Genomic DNA, 27,915 nt, shown 5'->3' on the forward strand with positions numbered 1-27,915 from the left:
GTTCGCCCATTAGTGAATGAGTATCTGGTAGGATGAGATGGGAATGTGGCTGCAACATTCTAGCGCCTCACAGGCAGCTCAAGTGGTATACTCCCAAAGAAGCTGAGAATGTAAATCTAATACACACTGATCCATTCACTGCAGTAATGAAGGAGAGCCTTGAGCATGTATTAGGTCGTGGAGTTTAAGCATTATACATATGCACTATTATTATTATTATTTACAGATTGAAATAAAAAATGCAGCAAAGAGTGTTTGGGTGATACTGGCACAGTCAGTTAGGCTCATCATCAGCTCAGGGCCCTTACCCCCTCTACACGCAGCCCAAACAGCGCTGCCTAGTCAAACCCACCCAGAACTTTTCGGAGAATGTGAAGATTCCCTAACACTGTAGCCTTCTGCATTACCCAGATTGTCAGAAGGGCTGTATTCCTGGCAGCAAACCCGGGTACTCTCCCGATGTCAGTCAACAGATTGGGAGGTACCAAAACTAAGGCACCGAGAACAACGGGAAGTCGGACAACTTGGTACTTGGGATGCAAGCATGACATTTCGAAAGCGTTTTTCCTCAATCTTGTCAATCACATTAGTGTCAAAGGGGACCGAAAATTCAATGATATAAATGATTTCATTAGATTTATCAAAAAGGACAAGATCAGGTTTGTTGGCCTGGATACGTCTAAGGCTGTAAATGGGCCTATTCCAAAGAATTTTGTATTTATCATTTTCCATGACGCCCTCTACATATTCCGGGTCGTACCATGGGTGGACCTCTGTGTCTAAAACCACAAGCATGGCGAAGACGGTAATAAAATGATAGAGCTAAGCCATCATGTGTTTGTGCCAAAGCTGGGCATCCACTCACAATGTGTTGGACAGGCTCATTAAATTCATTACATAATCTACATTTCATATTTACATTTTGATGCAAAAATCACACATTGACGGTTTCGAGTAGGAAGTGACTGGTCCTGAGCAGCAAATGGGAAGCCTTCTGTTTCACTTTTCAGGCAAAGGAATATGCAGGATTGCTGATCTTCTCAACACACTGCACATAAACTCGATGCAGTGGTCGTTCAGATAGCCTCTCCTTTACAAAAAGAGTCTGGGCCGACATGATATGGCACTTCGCTTGGTTGACACCCATTTCTGTGCCGTCCAGCATTACAGAACCATAAATAAAATCAACACCGACATTGAGATTATGTCCCACATCCTTGGCTCGTTTTAGAAAACTGTGTAAATTATCATATGGATTGTCACATATCAAAAGCAGAACTAAGGATATACAGCACACATATTTACAAAAAGAGTCTGGGCCGACATGATATGGCACTTCGCTTGGTTGAAACCCATTTCTGTGCCGTCCAGCATTACAGAACCATAAATAAAATCAACACCGACATTGAGATTATGTCCCACATCCTTGGCTCGTTTTAGAAAACTGTGTAAATTATCATATGGATTGTCACATATCAAAAGCAGAACTTTAGGTTGATTACATTTATTACAGTCAGCAATATTTCACATCAGGTAAAATGGCATTATATTACAAAGGATATAATAGTGTTGAAAGTTCTTGGTTTTACACAGACAAGCAGCATAGTCAATACAGACACTGTTCCTACAGGGGACAAATATGAATATAACAACATTCCACACTAAAATCGAATTCAGTCATTGCATTCAAATGTCCTTTTACGCAGGATCAGAGGTCCCATTTAAAGGGCCTTGCTGAATGTCCGAGTAAGAGTGATTGCGCCTACGTGCGGCCCCTAAGGCCTGAAATCATGAAAATGACTAACTACTAGGTGACATCTATCATGTATTACAAAACCAGAAGTTAAGAACATTGAAAAGTATATAACAGGCTATATTTCCATGATGGACGATCATGGTTAAGCAAACCTTATTAACAATTAAACACGAAGTAAGCATTTCACATATTTATCCCCAAAATAACAATATTATATTCACAAAAGCATTTCTCCTAGCCAGGTTTCACGGTAGTGAAAGATCAACTGTGTCTTAAAACTGCTTTGACATGGCTTTATGTAATCAAGTCAGAGACAAAGTGCATGCTGTTCAGATGTCAAAATGGTGTGTTTGGGCGACCCGTTCCAGTTGTAAGGATGACATCTACCCCTACCAAAAGTAAACATGATAACAGAGCACATGATGTGGCATGGATGTAGGGAACAATACAACCTTATATGGATGTGGGGAACAATACAACCTTACTTGGATGTAGCATACAACCTTACACGAAAGTAGGATACAATACCGTTCATGGATGTAGGATGCCTTTTTAATGGTCTTGTATTTGGTTGAATATGATGCTTATTAACATATTCTTTTTTCAAATTCTTCGTTTAGCCTGTCTTGGTTAATTGTTAAAAGTATTTCTCACGTAATTACTTAATGACCTTGCTGACATATACAATATACTTAATGACCATAAAAGTTATTTACACATTCTATGCACAACCTTAACACACGTAAGTGATTTTGCACATATGTAACTACAAATACGGTTGTTTGTTTGATGTTTAACGTCGCACTCAGCAATATTCCAGCTTTATGATGGCGGTCTGTAAATAATGGAGCATTATGAGCATCGATATACGCAAGTGAGATACGATGCCATGCATCAACCCTGACCACCTGATCCCGTTAGTCGCCTCTTATGTCAATCAAGCATAGTCGCGTTTTACGGCAAGCATGGGTTGCTGAAGATCTATTCTACCCCGGATCTTCACGGGTCCTGCAAGTTGTGTGAGTTGCGGTGAGGTTGGGGCAGGACATGCTTACCATTGAGTGTACAAGGCGAGGTTTTAGATTACGCGAGTTACTGTGAGTCATTTCTCCGCCTTTGTATAATCAGCCTGTGACGCCGTCTTGTATTCCATTTAGATACTACACAATGACAAAACTGTCACACAACACTATCGAGGATAATGTTCGGGCTGACGTCGCCTTGCGTTTTACGGCAAGCATGGGTTGCTGAAGACCTATTCTACCCCGGAATCTTCACGGGTCATAATAAAGTATGTACATAGTGTGAGGCACACATATTAATCAGTCTGTTAAACATTGACAGGTTGTTTTCCTATCAAAGACGAATGAGAGGAGAGTTACCTTTGAAAGGAAAGGTTTGGTGGGACAATTTAAATGCACATAATAATGACAGTGAATGGTACGAAAGGGTTCGCATGATGCGACAACTTCAGAATACAGAACTGTTGCCAATCTGTTTGGTGTTGGCAAATCAACAAAATATTTTAACCTTATTCAATGAGAACTTAATAAATGTAGGCTGAACGTACAACGCCAGAGAATTATCAGTCTCGATTATCTGCCACAACAGATTCGATAAGGCGTAAAGGGCAAAATAGTGGTGAATAGGCACATATTTGTGGTCAATAGGCACGTTTTAATGGTGAATAGGCACGTAACAGTGGTGAATATGCACATAATAGCGGTGAATAGGCACATAATAGTGGTGAATAGGTACATAATAGCGGTGAATAAGCACATAATAGCGGTGAATAGGCACATATTAGTGGTGAATAGGCTCATAATAGCGGTGAATAGGCACATAATAGCGGTGAATAGGCACATAACAGTGGTGAATAGGTACATATTAGTGGTGAATAGGCTCATAATAGTGGTGAATAGGCACATAATAGTAGTGAATAGGCTCCTAAAGGTTTGACAAAAGTTTTGCTGTTTATATTTACAACACTGATACCTGTGAAAGACTAATAGTGACACTTTATTATTGTTGGCTTACGAATTCCACCAACAGGTGGAAAAATTCACAATGAGAAAATCAAATCAAAATACATTTATTTTTATTTATCTTTATAAGCCTTCTCAAAAGTAACTACATATACGTGTTATTGTACAAATGCAAAATCCCTGCACTTTAAACACTATTAGTATTTACGATTCCCATGAAACTGATCGACCGAAACTTTTTGATGCCCCCAAAAACATTCAGCCACACAAATTTGTTTTATTTATTTTTTTATTAATTTTCGATTATTTTTTCGACTGACCCTAACCAGTGGTCATAAATCATAAAATCAAAATATTGTGGCCACAGCTGTAGGCCCTGCTTGCGACACTGGCGTGTGACTTCTTCATACAGTTTTTTCATCAAAGCTGTCCATCTTTGAATTGGTGCCCGGCTTTTAGTCACAGCTGCAAGAATAAAGTATTAGGTCTCAATAAATGAATTATTAGATGTTCATTTCATTTATTTCCAATAATTGCAGTAGGAGGCATTTCTTACGCGAACACCTGGTATCATTACTATTTCTAAGTGATTCATAAACACATGCTCATGATATAGTCGGAATCGTACAATCGACATTGCTTTTTGCTTTATGACATTTCTATTGGATATGGAAAGGGTTTTGTCGCTTTATTTACATCTATATCTTGTAAATACAGGGCACCTGTTGCCATTAACTGGTCATGGGCGTGATTCCTTTGAAGCATGATTGGAGTGTCAGTGAGTGAATAAGAGAGTGACCAAATGTATTCCACGAGAGAACCTCCCAGAACTTCTGACTAGAATCCAGGTTAGGTTGACGCATTCCTTCAGTTGTGGTTATTGGAATTGGTGCATAGACGAAGGTGGAGACGGCTTTACCACCGGTGGGGCAGGAGGATATGCTCACCTTTTCGCGAACACCTGGTAGTATCACTAATTAATAGTAATTTATAAACACATGTTCATGATGAGAATCGTACAATAGACTCTGCTCTTAGCAGTTATGTCTTATGATTATGGAAATGGTTTTGCCGCTTCTATTGATTGGCTGTGATGGTACATATGGGGGTTGGGAAAAGTAATTAGATCCAATAAATCTCATAAATGTTCAACCAGGTCGACACCACTGATTCATCACGCAAGAAACCAACATCTCCAATAACTCCAACCAGGGACAGAAGAATCACGAAGACCGGCTGGACGCAGGTCAGGAAAGAAATAACTGACCCCGTGGAAGAAACCCCTGCCTATGGGCACCCTGCAATCTATGCTTGTCATAAGATGCAACTTAATGGATCGGGAGGTCAGGTAAGGTGACTTGGTTAACAACATAATTGTACATGACTGCGTGGATCCCTACTGATAATATCAATCACAGGATTGCCTGGTCAAAACTCGAATATTTACAGGCTGCCGTCATATAACTGTAATACTGCTGAGTGCAGCGTCAAACAAAACATTTACTAGGCGTAGTAGCAACCGGCAACTGGGCTGAAAGCAGAGCCAAAGTCAGGGAACTGAGGTTGATGCAAAGGTAGAGTTGAGGAAGCATCAGCCCAGTACCAAGTTTGATGTAAGGAGTGATTAGCCAAATCGAGCCGAAGCTGTAGCTAAAACGGAAGTCGTGAGACGAACAGGACAATAGTCCAAAATCCTGAGGGGAAGTCAAAAAGACACCAGGGCATTATCCTCTTGCCTTGCAGACCCGACAGGGACGTCTTGTACGTTGTGGTGTCTGAGGACGACAGAATCACGATGCTCAGCTCTGGGACAAATGAAGCCGTTGCTGGCCAGTCCAGAGTACCACATCATGTATCTGACGTTCGACTAATACGACAGCCTTATGTATTTTGAGAATGCTGGTGGCAGTGCGACCCACTGGTCAATTGGTGTATCACATACGGGACATTATAACTCCGGAGACGATATCTCACTGAGAAGCTTCAGTTGTAAGTAAGTTTCACTCTACTCTTGTTTAGACCATGGGACGTAGGTCGGGGTAGTTGTGGCAGGAGCAAAGTATCTGGAGTCCTCAATTACTTTGTCAATCTTGCTGGCAGTGCAGGTGATCCGTCACGTTATCGGTAAAGTCATCAACTTAAGGTGAGCATAGAAACGACATTGTCCTGTGTCAGAGCAACCCGCACTCAAACACCTTGCACACTATGGGGGAGAGTCTGACGGCAGGATAAAATATTTATAAGGACCACATTTCTTAGAAAGGTCAAAGCGACATGATTTGAGCAAGGTATAAAAGAAACTATATGACTATAATACAACTTGAACAAAAAACAAAAGCATTGCACACACAGAAGGAGTGCAAAGGAATGGGAAGCATGCATCTTTCTCTAAATATTTGAAAGCAATATATTAATGATTCTGCACAGCAGACGATTGTATTCTTATGACCATGAAAAGAATTCTGTCACTTTTAGGTATTCAAATTTGATGCCTAAGGACTATGAAATATATTTCATTTTGACAAGGTTTGTTTCAAAATATTTTAAAAAGTCAATACATACTGATTAAGTTCCTATTGTTCAGTGACTGCTGTAACTAGCGCAAATGAATCATTGATCACTGGAAATTGATTCTTTAAAGCTGCGATCAAGGCTGAAAAATAAAGCAGAGAACATGTCTACATACTGTCACTACTCCATGTACTCAACAATAATTGTGCCATGAAAACAGAAACAAATGTACGATACAAATAATCCTTGTTTTTCCAGTTTACTTTGTTGTTTTTATGTTATGATAAATACCTTGGCCCAATTCCCCACAATAGCTTCATTTAGAGTTTTGTATATTTAAGATCATATCGGGCAATAGTCTTGTTAACTTGTCAATGAAGCATTCACGTTATTAGAGATATATGTGTACCTTCGGGACATTTGAAATAAACAAAAGCAGTGTTGTTGTTTTCCAATCTGACAGTCTCCACTGAGCATGCACAAATGCTGTTAAAGTAATCCACGATGTCTTTAGGACGAAGTCCAGTAGGAGACCAACTACGAACCTTGACGATCTATTTTTCAACTGAAAATCAGATTTAACAAAACGGTTGCATTTCTCTTTATTGTAAGTTTCATGCAGAAATGGTGACTGGGTATACATTTTAGGAAGAGAATTTATGGATGTCACCTCCTTCATCATTTCACCTTTTGGAATAAGCACATACTCTGAAACGTTGTGTTCCTCATAATAAGCTCACATCCATACATTCTCTTCCTTATGTGTATCACTTCTAAATGCCTTTCAAAGACCCAGTTATACATTGTTTTACCTAGCTTTCAGCATATCATTACAGAGGGCTTCAATCCTCAGATCCTTTATGAAGTCTTTAATCAGAAGGCAAACCACTCATTCCAGTTGGGGAACCATTCGTTATTACAATTTCCTAAATTATCTCAACAAAATCGAGAAATTGTTATTGAAGACATAAGGTTTAGTAGGATCCAACTTAATTAAATGTTAATGCTACAAATGAAAACATCAAGATCTGAAGAAACTCTCGATATAACAACAGGAATATTAAATTCGACAGGTAGACACGGGCATCAGTAATCTCAATTTGCATGGCGATACATACCTTCAGAGATTGCATGATCTACAAATCCCAATAGACATTTTTTTAAAGCGGGTACGTCGGCTTTAAATCTGAGTCTTGTGTACTCAATATCTTGATCAGGAACTTCCCTGATCCCCTCCAGACTCCTCATTATCGTAGGATACATCTGTATCATCTCAACAGCATCTGCAGACTCCTTCGATTTTGTGAATTATCCCTGTGTTGTTTCAATCATAGCGAGGGTCTGTTCTTGAGCTTTTGTTCTAGTTTGTAATCTGGTCAATGCCTGCTGTCTTTCCTCTTGAAGATTTGCTAATTGTCGTTTTCTGTGATATTCCAATGCATCCTTCAAGCTATTGTATATGGTGTTTATGTCGTTTTCACTCTGTTTTGTGATGTCGAGTATAGTCCGCCTCTCTTTAGCGCCTTTTTGTAGTGCTTGCTTTGTTGACACTGACGTCTTTGAAATAACCTGAAGGTTTCTTTCGATCTGACCTCTTTTAGCTTCTGCTGCATTTTCAAGTTTCTTGATATCATGGTCTTTATGATCCACAATGCAGCAAGAAACACAGCAGAGATGCTAATCAGTGTTGCAGTAGAACTCAATCTGATGAGTTGGGTGACTTTGACAGAAGTGACCTCTCTGAAAGTGTGCGTGGGGATCTCTTAATAATTCATCTAAAGTGATGACTTTATGGTTCTTGGTCAAGCGGTGACGTCTATGTGCCGAGAGACATGCTGTACAGATGTAAGACAAGCATTCCTGACATCTAAATTCAGCTTCATTTCCATCTGGACAATCCGTGCAAAGGGTTTTCTTTTCAAGCTTGATCTGTAGATATTCTGTCAGTGTATCCCTCACTGGATCAATCGGCAAGGTATTAGCATTTCCTTTGACGGTTTGAACGTGTCGACACAATGGACATGTAATTTTGCTTCCCCCCTCTTTCGAAAGCAGGGTCTGCAGACAAGATGTACAGAAGGCATGTAGACAGGAATTGAGAAGACGGGGGCGTCGGCCTGTCTGGTTGAAGTGTTCAACGCAAACAGGGCGTTCCAAGAAGGTATCCTTGAAATCTGCGACGTCAAGTTGACCATGGACGTGCCTCACTATTGATGTAAAACAGATATGTTTGCTTTTTGACATACGTTTACTAAAAGACATTAAAAGAATTAAAAATAGTGCCACAGCACTGTAACTCATCTGGATATGAGTAAAATGTTCCGAATGTCAACAAACATAACCAAGCTAGTAACTACATGTATATTCAAACTATTGTTTTTTTAATCTGCACCATAAATGTAATGTTTGTTTGTTTAACGCCACGTCATTCAAGTTATATGACTATAAATTGCATAACACCGATGCAATGCACAACGCTTAAAGTTAATTGTTGATATTTTCCTCTTTTTTTACAAAACGTAAGGAAATTATTGGTTTTGTTAAATTTATGACAAGTCATTCTTTTGATGCATGTCTCAGCAAATTTGGTTCAATGGATACTGAGAATGAATTAAGAAAAGCAATGTTATTGGAACATCCTCCAAACATCGGGTGCTTTATGTTTCAAGTGTATTATAAAATATAACAAAATAACAATTGAATTACAATGTTTGAACAAAACACCGTGCCGTCATAAGGAGGATGGGTGAGGTGAATTGGAGTCTAACGTCTCGTTCAAGGTTATTGCACTTATATGCTGTGTGTGTGCCTGCTAGTACTAGTCCGGACTAATGCTGATACTATAGTGCTAGCGCACTGCGATACCATGTCGCAGATTAACATGAATATCCCACTCAGACACAGTCTACTGACTCTGAGACGACCAGTCCATGTTTAAGTCCCTTCAAGCCGAGCTCCTAGAGAGGGTATCAAAAGTACCATCTTTTAACGTCTTTAGGAGTGACGCGGTCGGGCTTTGAACCCCAAACCTTCGACTCTCCGGGACGAGGCTCAATCCATTAGACCTCGGAGCCGGTCGTCATAAGAAGCAACGCGAATGTCAAACAAAGTTCAGCGACTGCTGACAAAAGACAGCACCACATAACAGATTTGTATTTGAAACTGGTTGCAGTGTTAGAGAAGATGTTTAGTCAAGAAGAGTCAAGACTTCAATTTTAAGTAAATTAGAAGGCATTGTCAAAGCGTTAATGTCAAATATCAATATATCGCCAAACTATTCATACACCAAATATCATTATATTTTGCAACATAGGTGTGTAATTAGATTTTCGGCCATTGGGAAATCCATTTCGGACCTTTTATACACAAACTGGCGCCATATTTCAGTTTTTTATTTAGTTCTGTGAGCTCTGAGGATGATGTCGCTGCCCGACAATGGATATACAAAACCATGTCATACGCTCATTTGATATTCAGCTAGAATAATTTATTACACTTTTCGTAAAGAATAAAAGAAAACAAGAAGTTCTTAGCATGCAGTGTGCATGTGATATATCATTGTTTGTTTGTTGTTTAATGCAGCAATGTATTTCAACATTACAGCCGTATCGCAATACAATGTCTAAAAACTTGTCAAGGTAAGGTGCCAAGTTCTATCACCAAAGGTTATGATTGGAGAACCAAAAAGTACACTTCAGTAACTTAAATCAAAGATGGCTGTGGGAACCGATAGTGCATCCTTCTTGCTTGTTTATCTATGCATATGAATATGAATTTCTGCTCGCCAGTGCTCGGATGACCAAATCTAAACAAGGTAATATGGCCAAGAAGTTAACTTAAGTTTCAGGAAGTTCAATAACCATCAAATAGCCGATTCCCCTCTACTGATTTACCCACCTGAACTAGAAAGATATTTCTTTAATTGTGATCCGGAAATAAGGACCCACTCCTATATCCCCTTTCACCCACTCATCACCACTCGTCCCCTTCCGTCCTCCACAAGAATATAACTAACTACCCGCTGCAATTGTTCATTTAGTAGTGAATACAAATTATATAAAAGTCCCACAAAGCCTTAAAAGGAGATAGCCACTTGTTCCGGGTTATGTCATCAGAAACATTCATTAAATGTTAAATTAATACGCACAAAAGGCCCCTTCTTTCGAAAAAATAACTTTTCGAACATTCGTGTCTTTTGGTAGGTTACGGTAAGGGGCGGGATCACTACTTCCGGTTTGAAATTGAGGCTTCTTCAGCTGAAATTTCCTACTTTCTGTTTGATAAACTGGTATGCGTCCCGATGTCCTAAGTGTATACGCGAAATAGGTCACATATATTGCCATGTAATTGTATAACCTGCAACAATATCCATAGTGTTGCGAATCGGAGCCATGGGAATATGTTCCTGAAACAGTAACTAAGGTTGCCGTCATGTATCGAACACTTATAAACTTGTTAAGTCAATAACAATTGTATACCCTCCTAGTCTAGACTTCCTAGCTTATCTGACATATACAAAAGCTTCCTACTGACGTAACTGAAAATGAATTCAGCAAATTCCCAGTGCAGTTTAACAAGTGATACAGGAATATATTTATTAAGTAGGTGTAAATGACAGAAAAGAAAATACCAGGTAAAGTATGCCTACCTGCACCGCCTTCTGCCATGTTGTCAGACACACAATTGATATACGTCACAAAACCGTTCAATCGTGACCACTCGTGTCATTTCGGAACAAGACAGACAATGCGTATTGGATTCATTTCAAAACCGGCTGTTGCAGTTCTTTCCTGAAAACTGTGGGGATCGTTAATACCTACCAGAACTTACACAGAGTGTGCACAGCGGTCTATGGACAGGGCATAATCATACACTTGTAATTATTAAGTTAGATGGAAACTAGAAAATGTTTTTATTTCGTTTTACCAATAGACGTGTGTGTGTGTGTGTCTGCTCGTGCTAGTCCGGACTAATGCCTGTTGTATGGCACTAGCCAACTGTTCCATGTTACACTTTGTCTTCGGTGACTGAGGTTTCAGCCTGATACGATGCACACCTATACAATTCTCATGTCAAGACAGAATTTACAAGCGAATGTCCCAGAACATTCTCATTCTCAAGCGTAACACCGTGAAGATCTGGGATAGAATAGGTCTTCAGTGACCCATGCCTGTCCTAAGAGGCGACTAACGGGATCGGGTAGTTGATGCATGTCAGCCTACCCCAACTGCGTGGATCGATTTTCATGATGTCAGTCACTGAATAGTCTGGTCCAGACTCGATGTTTTGCTGACCGCCGTCATGTAGCTTGAATATTGCCGAGTGCGGCGTTAAACAACAAACAAACAAATAGATGTCAAGTCATTGTCATCAGCACTCCTACCAGGCTGATAAGTCGACCGCTTATATGTGTGATTGATATTTTGAGCACACGTCTGGGTACGAAGACACGCTATTGACTAATACCTCGTTCACATGCAAGCTGATACTCATGTGAGTGTCTATACATATGTGAGTACATTTACTCCTGGTGTGCAAATGGGTCATGTGAACGCATTTACTTACACGTGAAACATTGCTCGTGGGGTGTATTCCCATGACCTCAAGATGTCATGCAAAAGAATTTTTACTCATAAGTTTATTTACATAGTGTATACTTTGTGCCATGTGAACGCAAGAAACGTTTGCTTAGGTGCACAAAACTGTTTCATGATGTCTAAAAAAAGCAAACATGTTACTGTGTGCCTTGGCTTTTACACCCAATAGGGAGTACAATCAATGGCAAATGGGTGGTCTTTGTGGGATATTTTTTGTCAAAGTTATCCCCGTTATTTACACACACACCCCCCCCCCCCCCCCCCCCCCCCCGTTTGAGTGCGGCGATAAACAACAAACAAACAAACAATGACATGCCATACATAAAGTCACTAAATCTAACCAGTCAAGGCTATTCAGTTGTCTCTAATGACCACAGAATCAACACCAACGAATGAAAGAATAACATGGTTCATGTACTAATTGTTTTATTTTGATTTATGAAAAACCAAAGTTTGCAACAAGTGGAACATGGTCTGAAGCCGCCTTCTCTCTGAAACAGAAAACACAGAATATAAATGTTATATAAACTTTCAGTCTGTAGTGAAATCTACAACCACCCAAGTAAGGAAAGTGTGGCTGTGGTGTGTGGTCGGACATTGTTCCATGCGGCCGGCAGCCAGCATAGTACCTCTGCCACAGGCCAGCGCCATGTGACGATTCTTCACATCTTTCACAGTCCATTCAAGATATTGCATATGCTTTTCATCCGTTTCATGTTTGACAAGTCTACACATTTTCACGAATTCTACTGCAGTGAATAATGCACAAATTGTCACCAGAAACAGCATGTTAAGCAAAATTGTTCTGAAAATGATTGGTTTATGGTTCATAAATACCCAATAGACTCAAGCCAAGGTAGTAAAATATATTAAATACCCAAAGAAAACTAATGCACAAAGTGAAAGATAATACTCAACGGCTCAAAATTATCCGGAGCCCTGTCTTACCCTCTCTTTCCATCATCAAGCACCTCTGTGTCCAATATGTGGACATTGTTCTGTCTTCTCACAAAGATGTAATCAATCTGCAAGTAAGGACCAGTTTCACAAATCAGGGAACAACAATAATCAGATCCTTTATTCTGACACGATACCTCTCTGCATGAATATCTGAGACACCTTGACAAGGATCTATTAAGACCTGCTTGTTGGGCGATATTTGGCTCCAAGTCTGCAGCAAATGGCAGTCAAAAATCTTAAAATAGTATTGAAAGTTTCCCAATTCATGTAAAAAAGCCGCAACTGATGTAATGGCTTGTATTTCACTGATAACAGGACCACTAAAGAAGTTTGAAATTCTAGATGGATCCCTGTTTGACCATTCAGTCTAAATGAAGGATGAAAGGGTTCTTGAGCCAATCAGATTCAACTTCATTTTGGAATTTTAATCTTAGGATTTTAATCTTCCCCAGAACACAAACATACCCTTGACAGCACCCTCTTTTGGGTGTAGATGCCATGATGCTCAGAAACGACACATACTATATTATATGCACACCTTCATTTTCCTAGTGTTGTGGTATGGCAGTGTAGCAAGGCAATGACAATAAAAAGCATAAATGTATTTGTGGATGAAAATTGGGGGGTCTTGTCACTCATAATAGGGGGGGCACGGGTGGCCCAGTCGTCTAAGGCGCCGCGATTCGCTGTGCAGAGTTGCGTCGCCAGAAACCTATGATTGTGGGTTCAAATCCCGGTTCGCCCCGATTATGTTTCTAGGTTTGTCAGCACCATACCCGTGCTCGTGGGTTTCACCGAAGTGGTAAACGTCTTAGACCTGCATCACTTCGGGCTTTCCTCCCACAATAAGCTAGCACGCCGTGATATAACTGGAATACTGTTAAAAGCGGCGTTAAACCCAACTCACTCACTCTTATTAGGTACAAACAGCCTTCTAGAAACTGTCCCATCCATAAACGTCTAGAATGATCAAGTCTGCCATGGCCATGTGCACAACAAGGGCAGAAACTCCACACACTGCTGTCGACAGCTCCTCATGGCACAACATATTAATTTTAGCAACACAAAAGAATTGGGTGGTCCTTTGCCTTCTTTTAGTAGTATCGACTTGACATATGAATAGGAATGACAGCAAAAATAATTTACCCTTTTGGTGAGGGCCTTATTTAAAGTGTTGAATGTGTATCCGCCTCTGTTGCCATGGAGATGCTGCCACGTGTCTATCAGGGAGGTTTTCTCTCGCAGATATCTATAGTGAAACAAGTCTTTCTTTTAATATAGGGATACAAGATATTAGATAATGAATTCTGCATTGACACAAACATAGTGCCCCAGCACAGAGACTCACCTGGATATATATTCCACAGATATAAATGTGAACACTGACAGACACATGGCTGTCAGCATTGACCTTCACATGTTTCTGCATAAACACTAATGACTGAAAGATTTAATGGAACAAACTTTGACAAAACAAGGAAAAACATACACGTAAAAACTCCTTCAGTCTGGCAACTTCAGTGAAGAAGTCTTCACTTTTTAGAGGGCAAAGTATTACAAATTTGCAATGACAAACCTTATTGCGTTTTCTTGTGGTTCAGCATTTAAGTCTCCTGTCAAAATGGCTGCTCCCTCAAACATGCGCATGTAGTTCCACATTTCCATCACTGACTGCTCCCTGGCCTCGTGACTCAAAGACAGGTGGGTGTTGAAGATGTGGACCTGGAAGCAGGGAATGTGGCATGGTATAAGTTCATTTATCGTCCAAAAGATCAAGTGATATCTAGTGAGCAAGTGTGGTTTTAAGCCGCTTTTAGCAATATTCCGCCGCTTTTAGCAATATTCCAGCAAAATCATGACGGGGTCAAGCGATATCTACATTGTAGAATGAAATTGCATCACAATGCTGACCATTGTGACGTCATTGTTACCATGACATCACAGTCCAATGACATCACTTATGGCTCTGCTACTGAAGCTGTTTGCAATATTTTTTACACTTAGAACACTGCTTCTAACTGTCTACAAACTCAAAAAGTTGGAAGAATGATGTTGGATGATAAATAGAATCTCAACCTTGTGTCTTTTGATATCAAATATATCAACACTCGTTGATAAAAGTTTAAAACTTCGAGGCTTGCCAAGGAGTTTTAAACTTTTATCGACGAGTGTATCAGTATCAGAGGTACTTACTAATTCCAGTTTACTGTTTGTTTGTTTTTTAACACCTCACTCCGCAATATTCTAGCTTTATGACAGCAACATAAAACTACTTGAATCGGGATTAGTTAAACCAGTGATTAATATAAGCATATACTCAATAGCTCAGAAATCTATCTGGAGCCCTGTCTTACCCTCTCTTTCCATCATCAACACCAGTCCAACAGGAGTCAAACAAAGTTCCAGAATATTCTGAATACGTGTCAATAATGCTCAAGTGCCCAATTATCTGATTCTGGAGTTCAGGAGATATTTGACTAGGATAAAAACTCCACTATCAAATTCAACATATTAAGCACCTCATGTGCACAGAAACTGTTCATAGTGCCAAGCTCCTCACGGCGATAGAGCCCATTCAATGAGCTCTTACAGTCACAGCTCCTGACTGTGCTAGGCAGTCTGCAACCATGCAAGAGGCTGAACAACCAATTGACCTGTACGTTTACACACAAGTGATGACTGTTGTGACGCCAAATACTCTTACACCAGCCTTTTTTTTTTGGTTTGTCAGTCAATTTGAATTTCCATTTCATTTCAACTACAACGTAATTGCAATCGTGACTTAGGTTTGTGCAAGGGAGGCTACTCTGCACAAGGGAGGCTACTCTGCACGACTGGGCCATGTGTGCCCCACCTACATTAAGAGGACAGCCGACTTACAGTTTTCTGATTGGGTAGTTGAACCTCGACATGTTGACACATCCTCTGATGAAGGTCTGCACTGTTACTCTGGTTCCTGAAACATGAGAGACACACTCCTTAATACTCATAGACAAGAGTGCTGAAAATAGAAACCAAGAATGTGTCTTCTCAGAGCCACTACCCAATACAGCCAAGTGAGTTGTGACATATATGCATCACAATACATTGGTGCATATAATCATGTATCGTGACCACAAGTTGTCATGATTGGGATGACAATTTCACATTGGGTTTTGAATGGGATCAAAGTACAGTTAGGCCTTTCATTTTTTAAATAGATAATTAACAAAACCAACCAATATAAACACTGACATCACAAGAATCATTATCAGATGACAAATCCCCCAAGCCCCCACAAATTCGAAAGAACAAATCACAAAGACAACAAGTCCCATAAGAATGATCTGTCAACTTGATGAGAGTATTCCTGTTTAATCTGCCTGTCTGTATACAACAGTAGTTGTTGAGATGTCAAAACATTACCATGGAACTGGGATTCGGAACTTTGTATTTGTATGCCATGTCCTTTTTGGCAATGGTATGAGTTAGTGGATGTCACACAATTGGTACATGGCTTATGCTGTAATCTGTTGCATTACCAAATGACCCGTGAAGATTCCGGGGTAGAATAGGTCTTCAGCAACCCATGCTTGCCGTAGAAGGTGACTATGCTTGTCGTTAAAGGCGACTTACTGGATCGGGTGGTCAGGCTCGCTGACTTGGTTGATGCATGTCATCGATCCCAATTGCGTGGATTGATGCTCAAGATATTAATCACTGGATTGTCTGGTCCAGACTCGATTATTTACAGACTACTGTCATATTGATGAGTACAGCGTTAAACAACAAACCAACCAACCAACCATTACCAACTGTAGGTATGAATAGTTACTGAAGCTCACCTTTCACATTTAACAAAACATTTCCCTTCTGTTACATTGGTTACCTTCATTGAGGAACAGCTATCTGGGCAATGTTGTAGTCTTAACAGACTCAAAGTCAAACTTGTTGCCGTGGAAACAAAAAAGATAATCTAAAAATCCCTAAATAGCAAAGGGCATCAGTTGACAACCTGGTCTTTGTGAGTGCAATATGTCATGAAAGAGTACCTAATAGTTTTAGAGATATGGTCCGGACAAACACTGTGAACAGAGTCAAAATGAACGAGTTGCCATGGAAATGGAAAAATAAAAATTCTAAAATTCCCTAAAGAGCAATAGCACAAGGTGACAACCTGGTCTTTGTGTGTGCAAAGTTTCATGAAAGAATACCTATTAGGTTTAGAGATATGGTCCGGACAAAAATGATTACAGACGGGCATACGACAGACAGACAGGGTGATTACTATATCCCAACATATAACATTGAGGTGTGTGTGTGAGTGTGTGTGTGTGTTGGGGGGGGTGGGGTGGGGGGGGTGGGGGGGGGGGGGGGGGGGGGTTGGATTAAAAAAAAAAAGTAGAAAAAAAGAAGATATTTGAAATTGTATTTTTAAGGCTGACTGATTTACGATTACTTCTTGTCCTGTGCCAGCAATATTAATCGTAGTTGTTTGGATGAGGAAAACCACTTCAATTTGTATCCAGTCTCAGTTAAAGTGAGCTCTTACGACATGCATAAGACACTGGACCCTGTTCCATCTCAGCATGGACGAAATTGTAACTCCTATACATTAACATATGACTCATGACAATCCTAGCTTCATGGATGGGGCCCTGGGAACCTATTCTGACCTGGAATGTCCCTAGGAATCTCATCAGTTGAGTTAGTTAGGGTTGTAAGATGGTACTGCACAGAAAACCTAATAATGACTTTCAAATGTTTGAACGCTTTAGAAAGCTTCAAAGCAGGTGTGTGTAGAAATGTTCAAATTTCTGCATTTCTGTAAAGTGAGTATGGTTTTAGCAATATTCTAGGCTATACCACCACCCCGTCCCTGTCCATTAAGTGAGTATGGTTTTAGCAATATTCTAGGCTATACCTACACCCTGTCCATGTCCGTTAAGTGAGTATGGTTTTAGCAATATTCTAGGCTATACCACCGACCCGGCCATGTCCGTTAAGTGAGTATAGTTTTCGCAATATTCTAGGCTATACCACCGACCCGTCCATGTCCGTTACGTAACATCCTGGTCCAAACAATGACGCAAATAAGATAAAAATTCCACTTCAAACGCTGTAATGAGACCAACCTGAACAGAGGCAGCGAGTGATGAGATGTGATAGGGTAGCGCGAGAACACTGCCACACCCTCCTCTGTCCGCCCATCCTTTACACTGTTAGGCTGGAGCTGTGCAGGCTGATACACAAACTGCAACACGAGAGTCAGGAGATGGCCACTTAGACTGGGTTCAAATAATCCTGGGTTCAAATAATCCTTGGTTCAAAATTCCTTAAAATAAGCTCCCAGTGCCTGAACAACATATCTTGTGACAAAGCTCATTCAATGAAACTACAAAGAAATGTGAGAAACACATAAACTGCACCTGGTACCCCCACAGCATGTCAGCCAGATCTCCCTTCTCTACACACACCTCACCTGGTAGCCCTGCAACATGTCAGCCAGATCTCCCTTCTCTACGCAAACCTCACCTGGTAGCCCTGCAGCATGTCAGCCAGATCTCCCTTCTCTACACACACCTCACCTGGTAGCCCTGCAGCATGTCAGCCAGATCTCCCTTCTCTACACACACCTCACCTGGTACCCCTGCAGCATGTCAGCCAGATCTCCCTTCTCTACACACACCTCACCTGGTAGCCCTGCAGCATGTCAGCCAGATCTCCCTTCTCTACACACACCTCACCTGGTACCCCTGCAGCATGTCAGCCAGATCTCCCTTCTCTACACACACCTCGCCTGGTAGCCCTGCAGCATGTCAGCCAGATCTCCCTTCTCTACACACACCTCACCTGGTAGCCCTGCAGCATGTCAGCCAGATCTCCCTTCTCTACACACACCTCACCTGGTACCCCTGCAGCATGTCAGCAAGATCTCCCTTCTCTACACAAACCTCACCTGGTAGCCCTGCAGCATGTCAGCCAGATCTCCCTTCTCTACACAAACCTCACCTGGTAGCCCTGCAGCATGTCAGCCAGATCTCCCTTCTCTACACACACCTCACCTGGTACCCCTGCAGCATGTCAGCCAGATCTCCCTTCTGTACACAAACCTCACCTGGTAGCCCTGCAGCATGTCGGCCAGATCTCCCTTCTCTACACAAACCTCACCTGGTAGCCCTGCAGCATGTCAGCCAGATCTCCCTTCTGTACACAAACCTCACCTGGTAGCCCTGCAGCATGTCGGCCAGATCTCCCTTCTCTACACACACCTCACCTGGTACCCCTGCAGCATGTCAGCCAGATCTCCCTTCTCTACACACACCTCACCTGGTAGCCCTGCAGCATGTCAGCCAGATCTCCCTTCTGTACACAAACCTCACCTGGTACCCCTGCAGCATGTCAGCCAGATCTCCATTCTCTACACACACCTCACCTGGTACCCCTGCAGCATGTCAGCCAGATCTCCCTTCTCTACACAAAACCTACCTGGTACCCCTGCAGCATGTCAGCCAGATCTCCCTTCTCTACACACACCTCACCTGGTAGCCCTGCAGCATGTCAGCCAGATCTCCCTTCTCTACACACACCTCACCTGGTAGCCCTGCAGCATGTCAGCCAGATCTCCCTTCTCTACACAAACCTCACCTGGTAGCCCTGCAGCATGTCAGCCAGATCTCCCTTCTCTACACACACCTCACCTGGTAGCCCTGCAGCATGTCAGCCAGATCTCCCTTCTGTACACAAACCTCACCTGGTACCCCCGCAGCATGTCAGCAAGATCTCCCTTCTCTACACACACCTCACCTGGTAGCCCTGCAGCATGTCAGCCAGATCTCCCTTCTCTACACACACCTCACCTGGTAGCCCTGCAGCATGTCAGCCAGATCTCCCTTCTCTACACACACCTCACCTGGTAGCCCTGCAGCATGTCAGCCAGATCTCCCTTCTCTACACACACCTCACCTGGTAGCCCTGCAGCATGTCAGCCAGATCTCCCTTCTCTACACACACCTAACCTGGTAGCCCTGCAGCATGTCAGCCAGATCTCCCTTCTCTACACAAACCTCACCTGGTACCCCTGCAGCATGTCAGCCAGATCTCCCTTCTCTACACACACCTCACCTGGTAGCCCTGCAGCATGTCAGCCAGATCTCCCTTCTCTACACACACCTCACCTGGTAGCCCTGCAGCATGTCAGCCAGATCTCCCTTCTCTACACACACCTCACCTGGTACCCCTGCAGCATGTCAGCCAGGTGTTGAGCTTGGTTTGGTCCAAGTTTTCCTCCCTTCTGGTACTCGAACCTCACCTCTTGGAATGCTATGATGTCTGGCTTATGGGCATTTATCACCTTAAAAGACACCAAAGATAAATCTATTTCAGTGTTGACAATTTCATACATCTATTGCTATCTAGCCAAAGGAAAGAAATCTTAATCCTTGCTTGCCATGGGGTAGCAGCAGGCCAGCAAACCTGACCTCTGAAATGTAGTGAGAAAAAATTTGTTTTAAACATTGTTTCAGTTATATGATGAGACACCAGTATAATGTTGGTGGACGGCTCAGGTGAGGTGAAGTGAAATGGGGTTTAATGTTGCATTCAAGATCATTGCACTAATATAGCCATGTGCATGCAAGTGTGAGTAGCTGCCAGCACTTGTCTGATTCTTGATTTATCCCCTTATACCAAGTGCCAGGCACCGTTAAAACCAAGTACAACGTTTTCACATGTTTTGGTCTGACCTGGCCTAGGATTGAACCACCAACCTTCCACTCTCTGAGCATACATCCTATACACCAGACCATGGGGGCACATTTAGGAAGTAACATACCTTTTGTTCAGAAGAATTAGGTTACCTGTAACCAAACACACGGTCAATTTCATAATGCAACAGTGGGCAACCCTAAAGAAATTTAATTAAGCCTTGCAAGGTTAACTTCAATACTCCATGTCACTATATTGGAGTCACGGCGACCATTGTGATGCAAAAGATAGGTTGTCACTGTTGGCTATAGGATCCAGATTTCAAGCTCTGGATACATAAAACCTGAAAAACACTTTTTTGTCAACTTCTGTCATGCTTTCTGCCCCAAATATATGGCCACATATAGTTTGAATATTACAGAACTATAAATAGTCATATTTAAACCTTTAGTTGTACATATAATTTTTTTTAAAAATACCTACCTACAAAGACCGAGAAAAAAATACATTTCTAGTATTCTACAAGTATTAGCTTCCAAAGGAGATGTTACTGTCAATTCGCAGGTTTCAATCAGCTAGTTGTGATTTGATACCCTTGATCGACCAATCAGAATTGAATAATCAGAAATTAATGGTAGGATTTCTGAATGGATATCAATTGTTTGATCAGTCAAGACACTCCTGCGATGAAACCTATGAGGAACACGCCCTGCAGCTAATAGCAGTTGACAGTGGACAACCATCCTGGCACCATCGCTACGCCTTTGTGTCCACCCAATCACCAGTTCAGTCACCTGTACTATACACAGGTATTAATAATCCTGATAATAAATGTGCCTGAAAATCTTAATGGGGGAAAAAATAGCAGATGGCCACAACAGTTTGCATTCTTTTTATATATGAAAGTCTTGGTCAGTTTCATGTAGATAGGAGCATATTGAGCTCAATTTCCTTTAGAAAATATTCAAAATATGCAATCAAAAATATCATTTTAATGACATTTTACAGCAAATTTAGACACTTTAATTGGTAAAATTCTGGTTTTCCTCATGATTATTTAATGATAGCAATCACATCATTAACATGGTGACCTGTGAAGATCCGGGGTAGAATAGATCTTCAGCAACCCATGCTTGTTGTAAGAGGCGACTAATAGGATCGGGGGGTCAGGCTCTCTGACTTGGTTGATGCATGTCATCGTATCCCAATTGCGTTGATTGATATTCATGATGTAAATCATGGATTGTCTGGTATTATTGTCTTGATTATTTACAGATCACCGTCATATATCTGGAATATTGCTGAGTGCAGTGTTAAAAAACAAACAAACAAAAAAACATTAAGTTTAGAATTACCTGTCCAAGCCTTTTGATCCTGTCCACATAATGATGGCTCCCTTTCTCTGGTCGGGAGTTGAAATTCCACGTATTGTAAGTCATCACTGTAAAATTCAAATAAATATCAGATCTTTTAACACAGGACTTTGTAACAGTCTGAGCACCAAAGTCTGTATACAAACTCCCCTGGGGGCTGTTATCACAAGAATGTAGATCCCTCAAAACATCCGCCCTCCTCAGCGTGCAGGATCTCGTCGCAAACAGCGCAGCGTCCTGAGATCCACCACTAGACAACAAGGAACACACCGATGAGCTTGACTCCTCATGGAATGGCACTGTGGTTTGATTTTTCCTCCGATGAGGAGAAAACTCCTCATTTGTGGATGTGTGAGCAAATATGTGAAAGTTCCCTTTGGGATACATTGTAACAATAAAATTGTGCCCAAAGACAAAATCCTTGGATGTCCAAGTAATGTGGAATGTGTATGTGGATCCGAAGACAAGTAACGTGGACATCGGCTGGGGTTTGTTGCTTTGAGACATGACGCTGTGAAGGTAGGGCTCTCGGTCATCACTTGTAAATACAAGTTTCTGAAAAAGAAATTTTAAAAATCTCTTAACAAAAATTTGATATTATGTGAGAGTGAATGAGCATGGTCATAAGCCCCTTTTAGCTAAATTACTTCATGGCGGGGAACACCAGAAATGGACTTCACACATTGCACCCATGTGGGGTATCGAACCCAGGCTTCAGCATGACAAGTGAACGCTTTAACCACAAAGCAACCCGACCGCACTTGTTATTTGAGAGAGGCTGCTATCAGAATTATTTACTGATTCAACATTACAACAAACAAAAGCAGGATGGGCTTCACACCTTGTATCCAAATAATATTGTTTATACTATATTTATACTATATTTATACTCATGTAACTGTAACAGCCATAACATTTCCGATTCCAATAATAGGATTCATACCCAGGACCTTTTGATCCGACGTCGGACACATTGTCCACATGACCAAAGAGGTGAACCTCGTACATACTCCCCTGTCAACAGATGGTATGTGCCAGACCGCAAAGTAGGGAACTGTGACTTATCATGCTAAAATAATGCTCAATACTGTGTTCGACGCCAATGCAACGGCCATACAATTTCAAATTCTCAGGATCGAATTCAAACAACCGACCCAAGGTCAGGTGCTTCGTTGACATGACCAAAGATGTTAAGCCAGTCACCAAGTATGGGGTAGTCAGGCTCGCTGACCTGGTTGATGCGTGTCATCGTATCTCAATTGCGTAGATCGATCCTCATGATGTCAGTCACTGGATTGTCTGGTCCAGACTCGATTATTTACAGACCGCCGTCATATAGCTGCAATATTGCTGAGAGCGGCGTTAAACAACAAACAAACAAACCAACCAGTCACCAAGCTGACAAGGTAAGGTTGCCTCCGCACCCTGCTACATAAACAGCTGAATTGTGGAAAAAACTCCATCTGTCAATGTGGTTCACCTCCCAGGGTAAGTTTTAGCTTATTTTTATCTCTTGGGATTATGAACTGCATTTCAGACAAACGCGAATTTGACACATTTGGGTTAACAGGGCTAAATATATAATAAGGGTGTCGGGGCCGGACTGCAAGTTTGACACAACCAGGGACTCGGCCCATCTGAGTTGGAGACAATAGGGTTCGACATAATACAAGTTGTATTCTATGAGTAAACAAACACATAGTTGTAATTTAAGACCCTCTGTTTATGATAAACATTGAATATGATGTGCCTCACCATTTTGAGAAGGTTTTGAACGGTGTATGGACGCAGACTTCCATCAGGCTTCCTTAAATTACGCCGCGTTCTTTGTTCCAGGAATGCTATGGCGGTCTGAAAGAGAGGTGCAGTCAGTTCAAAAGAGTAGCCATAATAACTGAAAACAAGCTCAACCCCACAAAACCTTCAGCAGATACCAGAGACTGAAATATTTGTTGTTTCGGGTGTGGCACATAGTACTCATTAAGATATTTAGGTGTCCCCTTTGGAATGTAGGTCTGCCAACAAGAGAAATACTTTAGATTCATGAAAAATATGTTATCTAAGATGTTTGTCTTCAGTAATTGTATTCAATGTTTGTGTTGCACCCAATGATTCTCACTTGCACTGTAGTCAACATGGAGTTACAATTCAGTCAACCTTGACCGTTTCCACAAGTCAGTCAACCTTGACCGTTTCCACAAGTCAGTCAACCTTGACCATTTCCACAAGTCAGTCAACCTTGACAGTTTCCACAAGTCAGTCAAGCTTGACAGTTTCCACAAGTCAGTCAAGCTTGACAGTTTCCACAAGTCAGTCAACCTTGACAGTTTCAACAAGTCAGTCAACCTTGACAGTTTCCACAAGTCAGTCAAGCTTGACAGTTTCCACAAGTCAGTCAACCTTGACAGTTTCCACAAGTCTGTCCAGCTGCATGAAATTTCCCTCCACCTGCCCAACTGTCTGGCAGAAAAGACTACTTAAATACAGTTTTATAATAACTCCTTGTAGATTCTGAAGTGTTTTTTTGCATTATTTCATATGAATCAAGACTTGATTTATCACTTTTTTTGTGTGATTTTCTCAATATTTATACCGCCTGAGTGCGGGCAGGTAATTTTGAAGATAGGCAGGCAACACTTTGGGTCACCTAACCAACTGTCTTGTTGGGCTGACAGCTGTTATACTTGTTGGTTTGTTTAACACCACACTAAGCAATATTCCAACCTCATGACAGAGGTCTATATTAATTTAGTCTGAACCAGACAGTCCTGAGATCACAAGCATCGACCTTCGCAATGAGGATACGATGACATGCATCAACCAAGTCAGCCAGCCTGACAACCCGATCCCGTTAGTCGCCTCTTATGACAAGCATGGGAGGGTGAAGACCAATTACATCCCTTTCATTGTGCCATGTTCAATTTCTCAAGTTCCCAGTACATGTATACATCACACTAAGCATTCAGGTTTCAGTTTTCACGTCTTTGTACAGTCTTAGTTTGTGAAAGTTCAGTCAGCACTGGCTCAAAATAATAAACAATAAATAAATATATTAGCTCTAAGTTTCTCTTAAGGCACAAGAACAGATCATAGCGCTATGATTGTCACAAGTCTAAATCATAACTCTATGTTAAAGTTCCCGAGTCTTAGCGTTAGGGTCACTTTGTGTAACGTGGGCGATTTTAAACTTATTTTAACTGTGCTATTACTATTCTAATTGCACCATTGGCACTCTAATACAAGGAATTTTGAATCTTGTGTGAATACTTTGTAAAAAAAACCAGGGCTAAATATTTTAATTTAGGATGCTTATTTTATTTTTTATTTGTTTGAATCCCCAAGATTACCTTTGCATGAGACCAGCAGGTTATCATCATAACCAGTCATCTAGTCATGTCTTTTTTTCATAATTGTTTTTTAAAACAAAACTTAATATTCTTATAACTATAACTGGTTTAATGTGCATGCATATATTAAACTGTTCATTCAAATATATAAACATTTTATCTTTTTTATGAGTACTGATAAGACTATCATATATTAAAAAAAATGCAAATTACATGTTGGGGTGATTGCTTCAATGTGTTATCATAGTTACAGTTACATAGTTACAGGACTCATTTCATAATTCAATTGACCCATGTAGATCCGGGGTAGAATATATCTTCAGCAAATCATGCTTGTTGTAATATTCGACTAACAGGATCGGGTGGTCAGGCTTGCTGACTTGGTTGATGCATGTCATCATATCCCCATTGCGTGGATCGATGCTCATGATGTCAATCACTGGATTGTCTGGCCCAGACTCGATTATTTACAGACTGCCGCCATAAAGCTGGAATATAACTGAGTGTCGCGTTAAACAACAAGCAAACAAACAAAAAAAACATTTCATAATTTCTTGCAACTGAGTGAAGTGTTACCTCATGCACATCAACCGTTGGATGCAGGGATTTTATGCTTGCTTCAAATGATTGCATTATCTTATCAAAGCACAAAGAAAATGTCCACTTGGTTTCTACTACCAAGACAATAATCTTTTTTAAATCATTGTACTAAAAATATTTACAACTCAACTTTGTGCAAAGAAGAGGAAAAGATATTTATTCGGTCCAACCAGTTGCCTATCACTTGCTTAATGAAATAATCCGTTGACATTACAACTAGTTTGTTTGTTGTTTAATGCCACACCTAGCAATATACCAGTTCTATGACGGCAGTCTGCAAATAATAAAATCTTGGCCAGGGAATCCAGTGATTGACAAGTTGAGCATCAACCTACGCAATAGGGATATGACCCTATGCACAGGCCTCTACTTGTGTCAGGTCAGTAAGATATATAGTGTACATTAATAATGTAATGTACTAGCTGTACTGGTGCAAATACAAAAATACCCATGATTATTTGTCTAAACTTTCCTTACAAAATCTAAACTGTTCAAACTGATATAATCCCATACTGTATTCGACATAATAAGCTCCCAGGGCGCTCTCAAAATTAGAAATAGGGGGCTCTTATTAGAATTAAATTTTGGTGAAAAACAACAGAGTTGAAAGAATTTCGTGGTTTATGCTGACAGCCTGAAATGATACAAAAGAAAAGTCTGTGTGTATTATACATGACAGAAATATATTTTTCAAGAATTTAATTGCCCATAATTAAGGGTGCATATAACACAAAAGTGTGTTGTACTATACACGAATAGATAAGTCTTGTGTACATTGATCAATCGAAAGGAATTGGAATTGTTCACTAGCCAATATATTAGCAAATATTGCCCTGGGCGCTTATTAGAGCAGGGGGCTTATTACGTCGAATACGGTATTTTCCATTTTTGCAACCTACAAAATCTTGCGTTACTGCACCATTGTCAAGCCTCCATTTGCATAATCACACAAATGAGGCTACCAATCCTCATTTGCATTTGAATACATTACAGCCCTTCCTTCATACTTTATTTAATGTGTATTTTCTAGATGTATTGATCAATAGGGGAAAATACATGCATTGCAGTAGCAGGTGTCATGATTTACCTCAACAGCTTTAGAGATGTCCTCTTCCCCAAGGGTTGGACTTGGTGCTGGCAATCTCCAGATGCCACCATACAGAAGGTTGTCATAGTCTGGAACATTTGCCCACCACCATCATCATCATATTTTGCTATGCATACATTTCCATAGCATAAAACATTACCATTGTTTAAATAATTTGTGATGTTTATATTGAAAAAGGGTAAATATAAGGTACAATGTGTGGGGAGCATTCCGGGTTAATTCATTTGAGGTAGACGTTTATTTAAACTTTATCACTGAAATAACAACATTCAGAATGATGTAGAGATAAATACACAGCTACTCTCCTTTGTACGTCTGCTCTAATAACACATATGCCAGAGCGGATCTCTTTGGGAAAATCATTTAATGAATCTGTCAAAAAATAGAAACATGACTCTCAAGTAGTGACATGACACTACCTGGTTCGTCATCTTGACAGAGTGCAAAGCATAGACAACTCAGTATCACCGACACCGCTGGCTTCATTTCTGTGACTAGAAAAGCTCATTTTCCTGTCGGTGTCATCAGCTGGTCATCCAGTCATTTGTTGACGCGATGAATCTCCAACTCCACGCATCGTTGCAAACAATGACGCTGTCAGGAGTCGTCTATAAACCCGGATTTCATTCGGGAAAGACCGGTCCAATATCGCTCACCTGCCAAGAGAAGAGCGTTACGCTAATATTAGCCTGCAACCTCAGGGTATCGCAGTACTAGTCATGTATGCTAAACGGAACAAGATAGACTCAATAGCCTTTATGATTATTCGTGTTCTCTATATCAGGTATCATTTATTTTATCTAAATATGCATATCTTACTGATAACAGTTCATTATTTACATTAGTCGCGCCAAGTAAAAGCCGGGCCTGGCGCTCAGTCAAGCTCCTCATAGCGATAGCCCGTTCGCGGAGCTATCTATATTATGTTACCGAGAGTGTAACGAAGGTGTCACGCGGATGGAAGGGGAGCTTGGCGCTCAGTTTGACAAGGG

General features: G+C 40.9%; 1 protein-coding gene and 1 pseudogene across 2 annotated transcripts; both read right to left on the bottom strand.

Annotated features, from left to right (window-relative positions):
• Positions 1 to 1,775: 1,775 nt before the first annotated feature.
• Positions 1,776 to 10,919, bottom strand: LOC139453009 (E3 ubiquitin-protein ligase TRIM33-like; annotated as a pseudogene).
• A 1,345-nt stretch (positions 10,920 to 12,264) lies between these two features.
• LOC139452762 (uncharacterized) lies at positions 12,265 to 27,483 on the bottom strand. Of its 2 annotated transcripts, none has more exons than XM_071234358.1 (11): positions 27,343 to 27,483; positions 26,903 to 26,991; positions 23,624 to 23,719; positions 21,851 to 22,423; positions 20,020 to 20,142; positions 17,924 to 18,042; positions 15,690 to 15,765; positions 14,386 to 14,531; positions 13,956 to 14,058; positions 12,798 to 12,874; positions 12,265 to 12,340 (listed from the first exon to the last, which is right to left on the bottom strand). In XM_071234358.1, exons 1-11 carry the CDS (start codon positions 27,407 to 27,409, stop codon positions 12,286 to 12,288), a joined length of 1,524 nt encoding a protein of 507 aa, XP_071090459.1. In that variant the 5' UTR covers positions 27,410 to 27,483; the 3' UTR covers positions 12,265 to 12,285. The 2 variants fall into 2 exon arrangements, with proteins under 2 accessions (XP_071090459.1, XP_071090461.1); XM_071234360.1 differs by having other exon boundaries at positions 27,392 to 27,455.
• Between the last annotated feature and the right edge of the window lie 432 nt (positions 27,484 to 27,915).

This window comes from Haliotis cracherodii, unplaced genomic scaffold (assembly GCF_022045235.1).
Source record: "Haliotis cracherodii isolate W230 unplaced genomic scaffold, xgHalCrac1.p SCAF_9, whole genome shotgun sequence".
In the NCBI taxonomy this organism is placed as follows: domain Eukaryota; kingdom Metazoa; phylum Mollusca; class Gastropoda; order Lepetellida; family Haliotidae; genus Haliotis; species Haliotis cracherodii.

Bases quoted from the DNA above. Each gene is read 5' to 3' on its own strand.
- LOC139452762 (XM_071234358.1), bottom strand. From the start codon at position 27,409: ATGAAGCCAGCGGTGTCGGTGATACTGAGTTGTCTATGCTTTGCACTC. The intron at 23,720-26,902 runs GTAAATCATGAC...CCTCTCTTTCAG, and splicing joins ACATCTCTAAAGCTGTTGAG to ACCGCCATAGCATTCCTGGA. The intron at 20,143-21,850 runs GTAATTCTAAAC...GTGTCTTTTAAG, and splicing joins GGATCAAAAGGCTTGGACAG to GTGATAAATGCCCATAAGCC.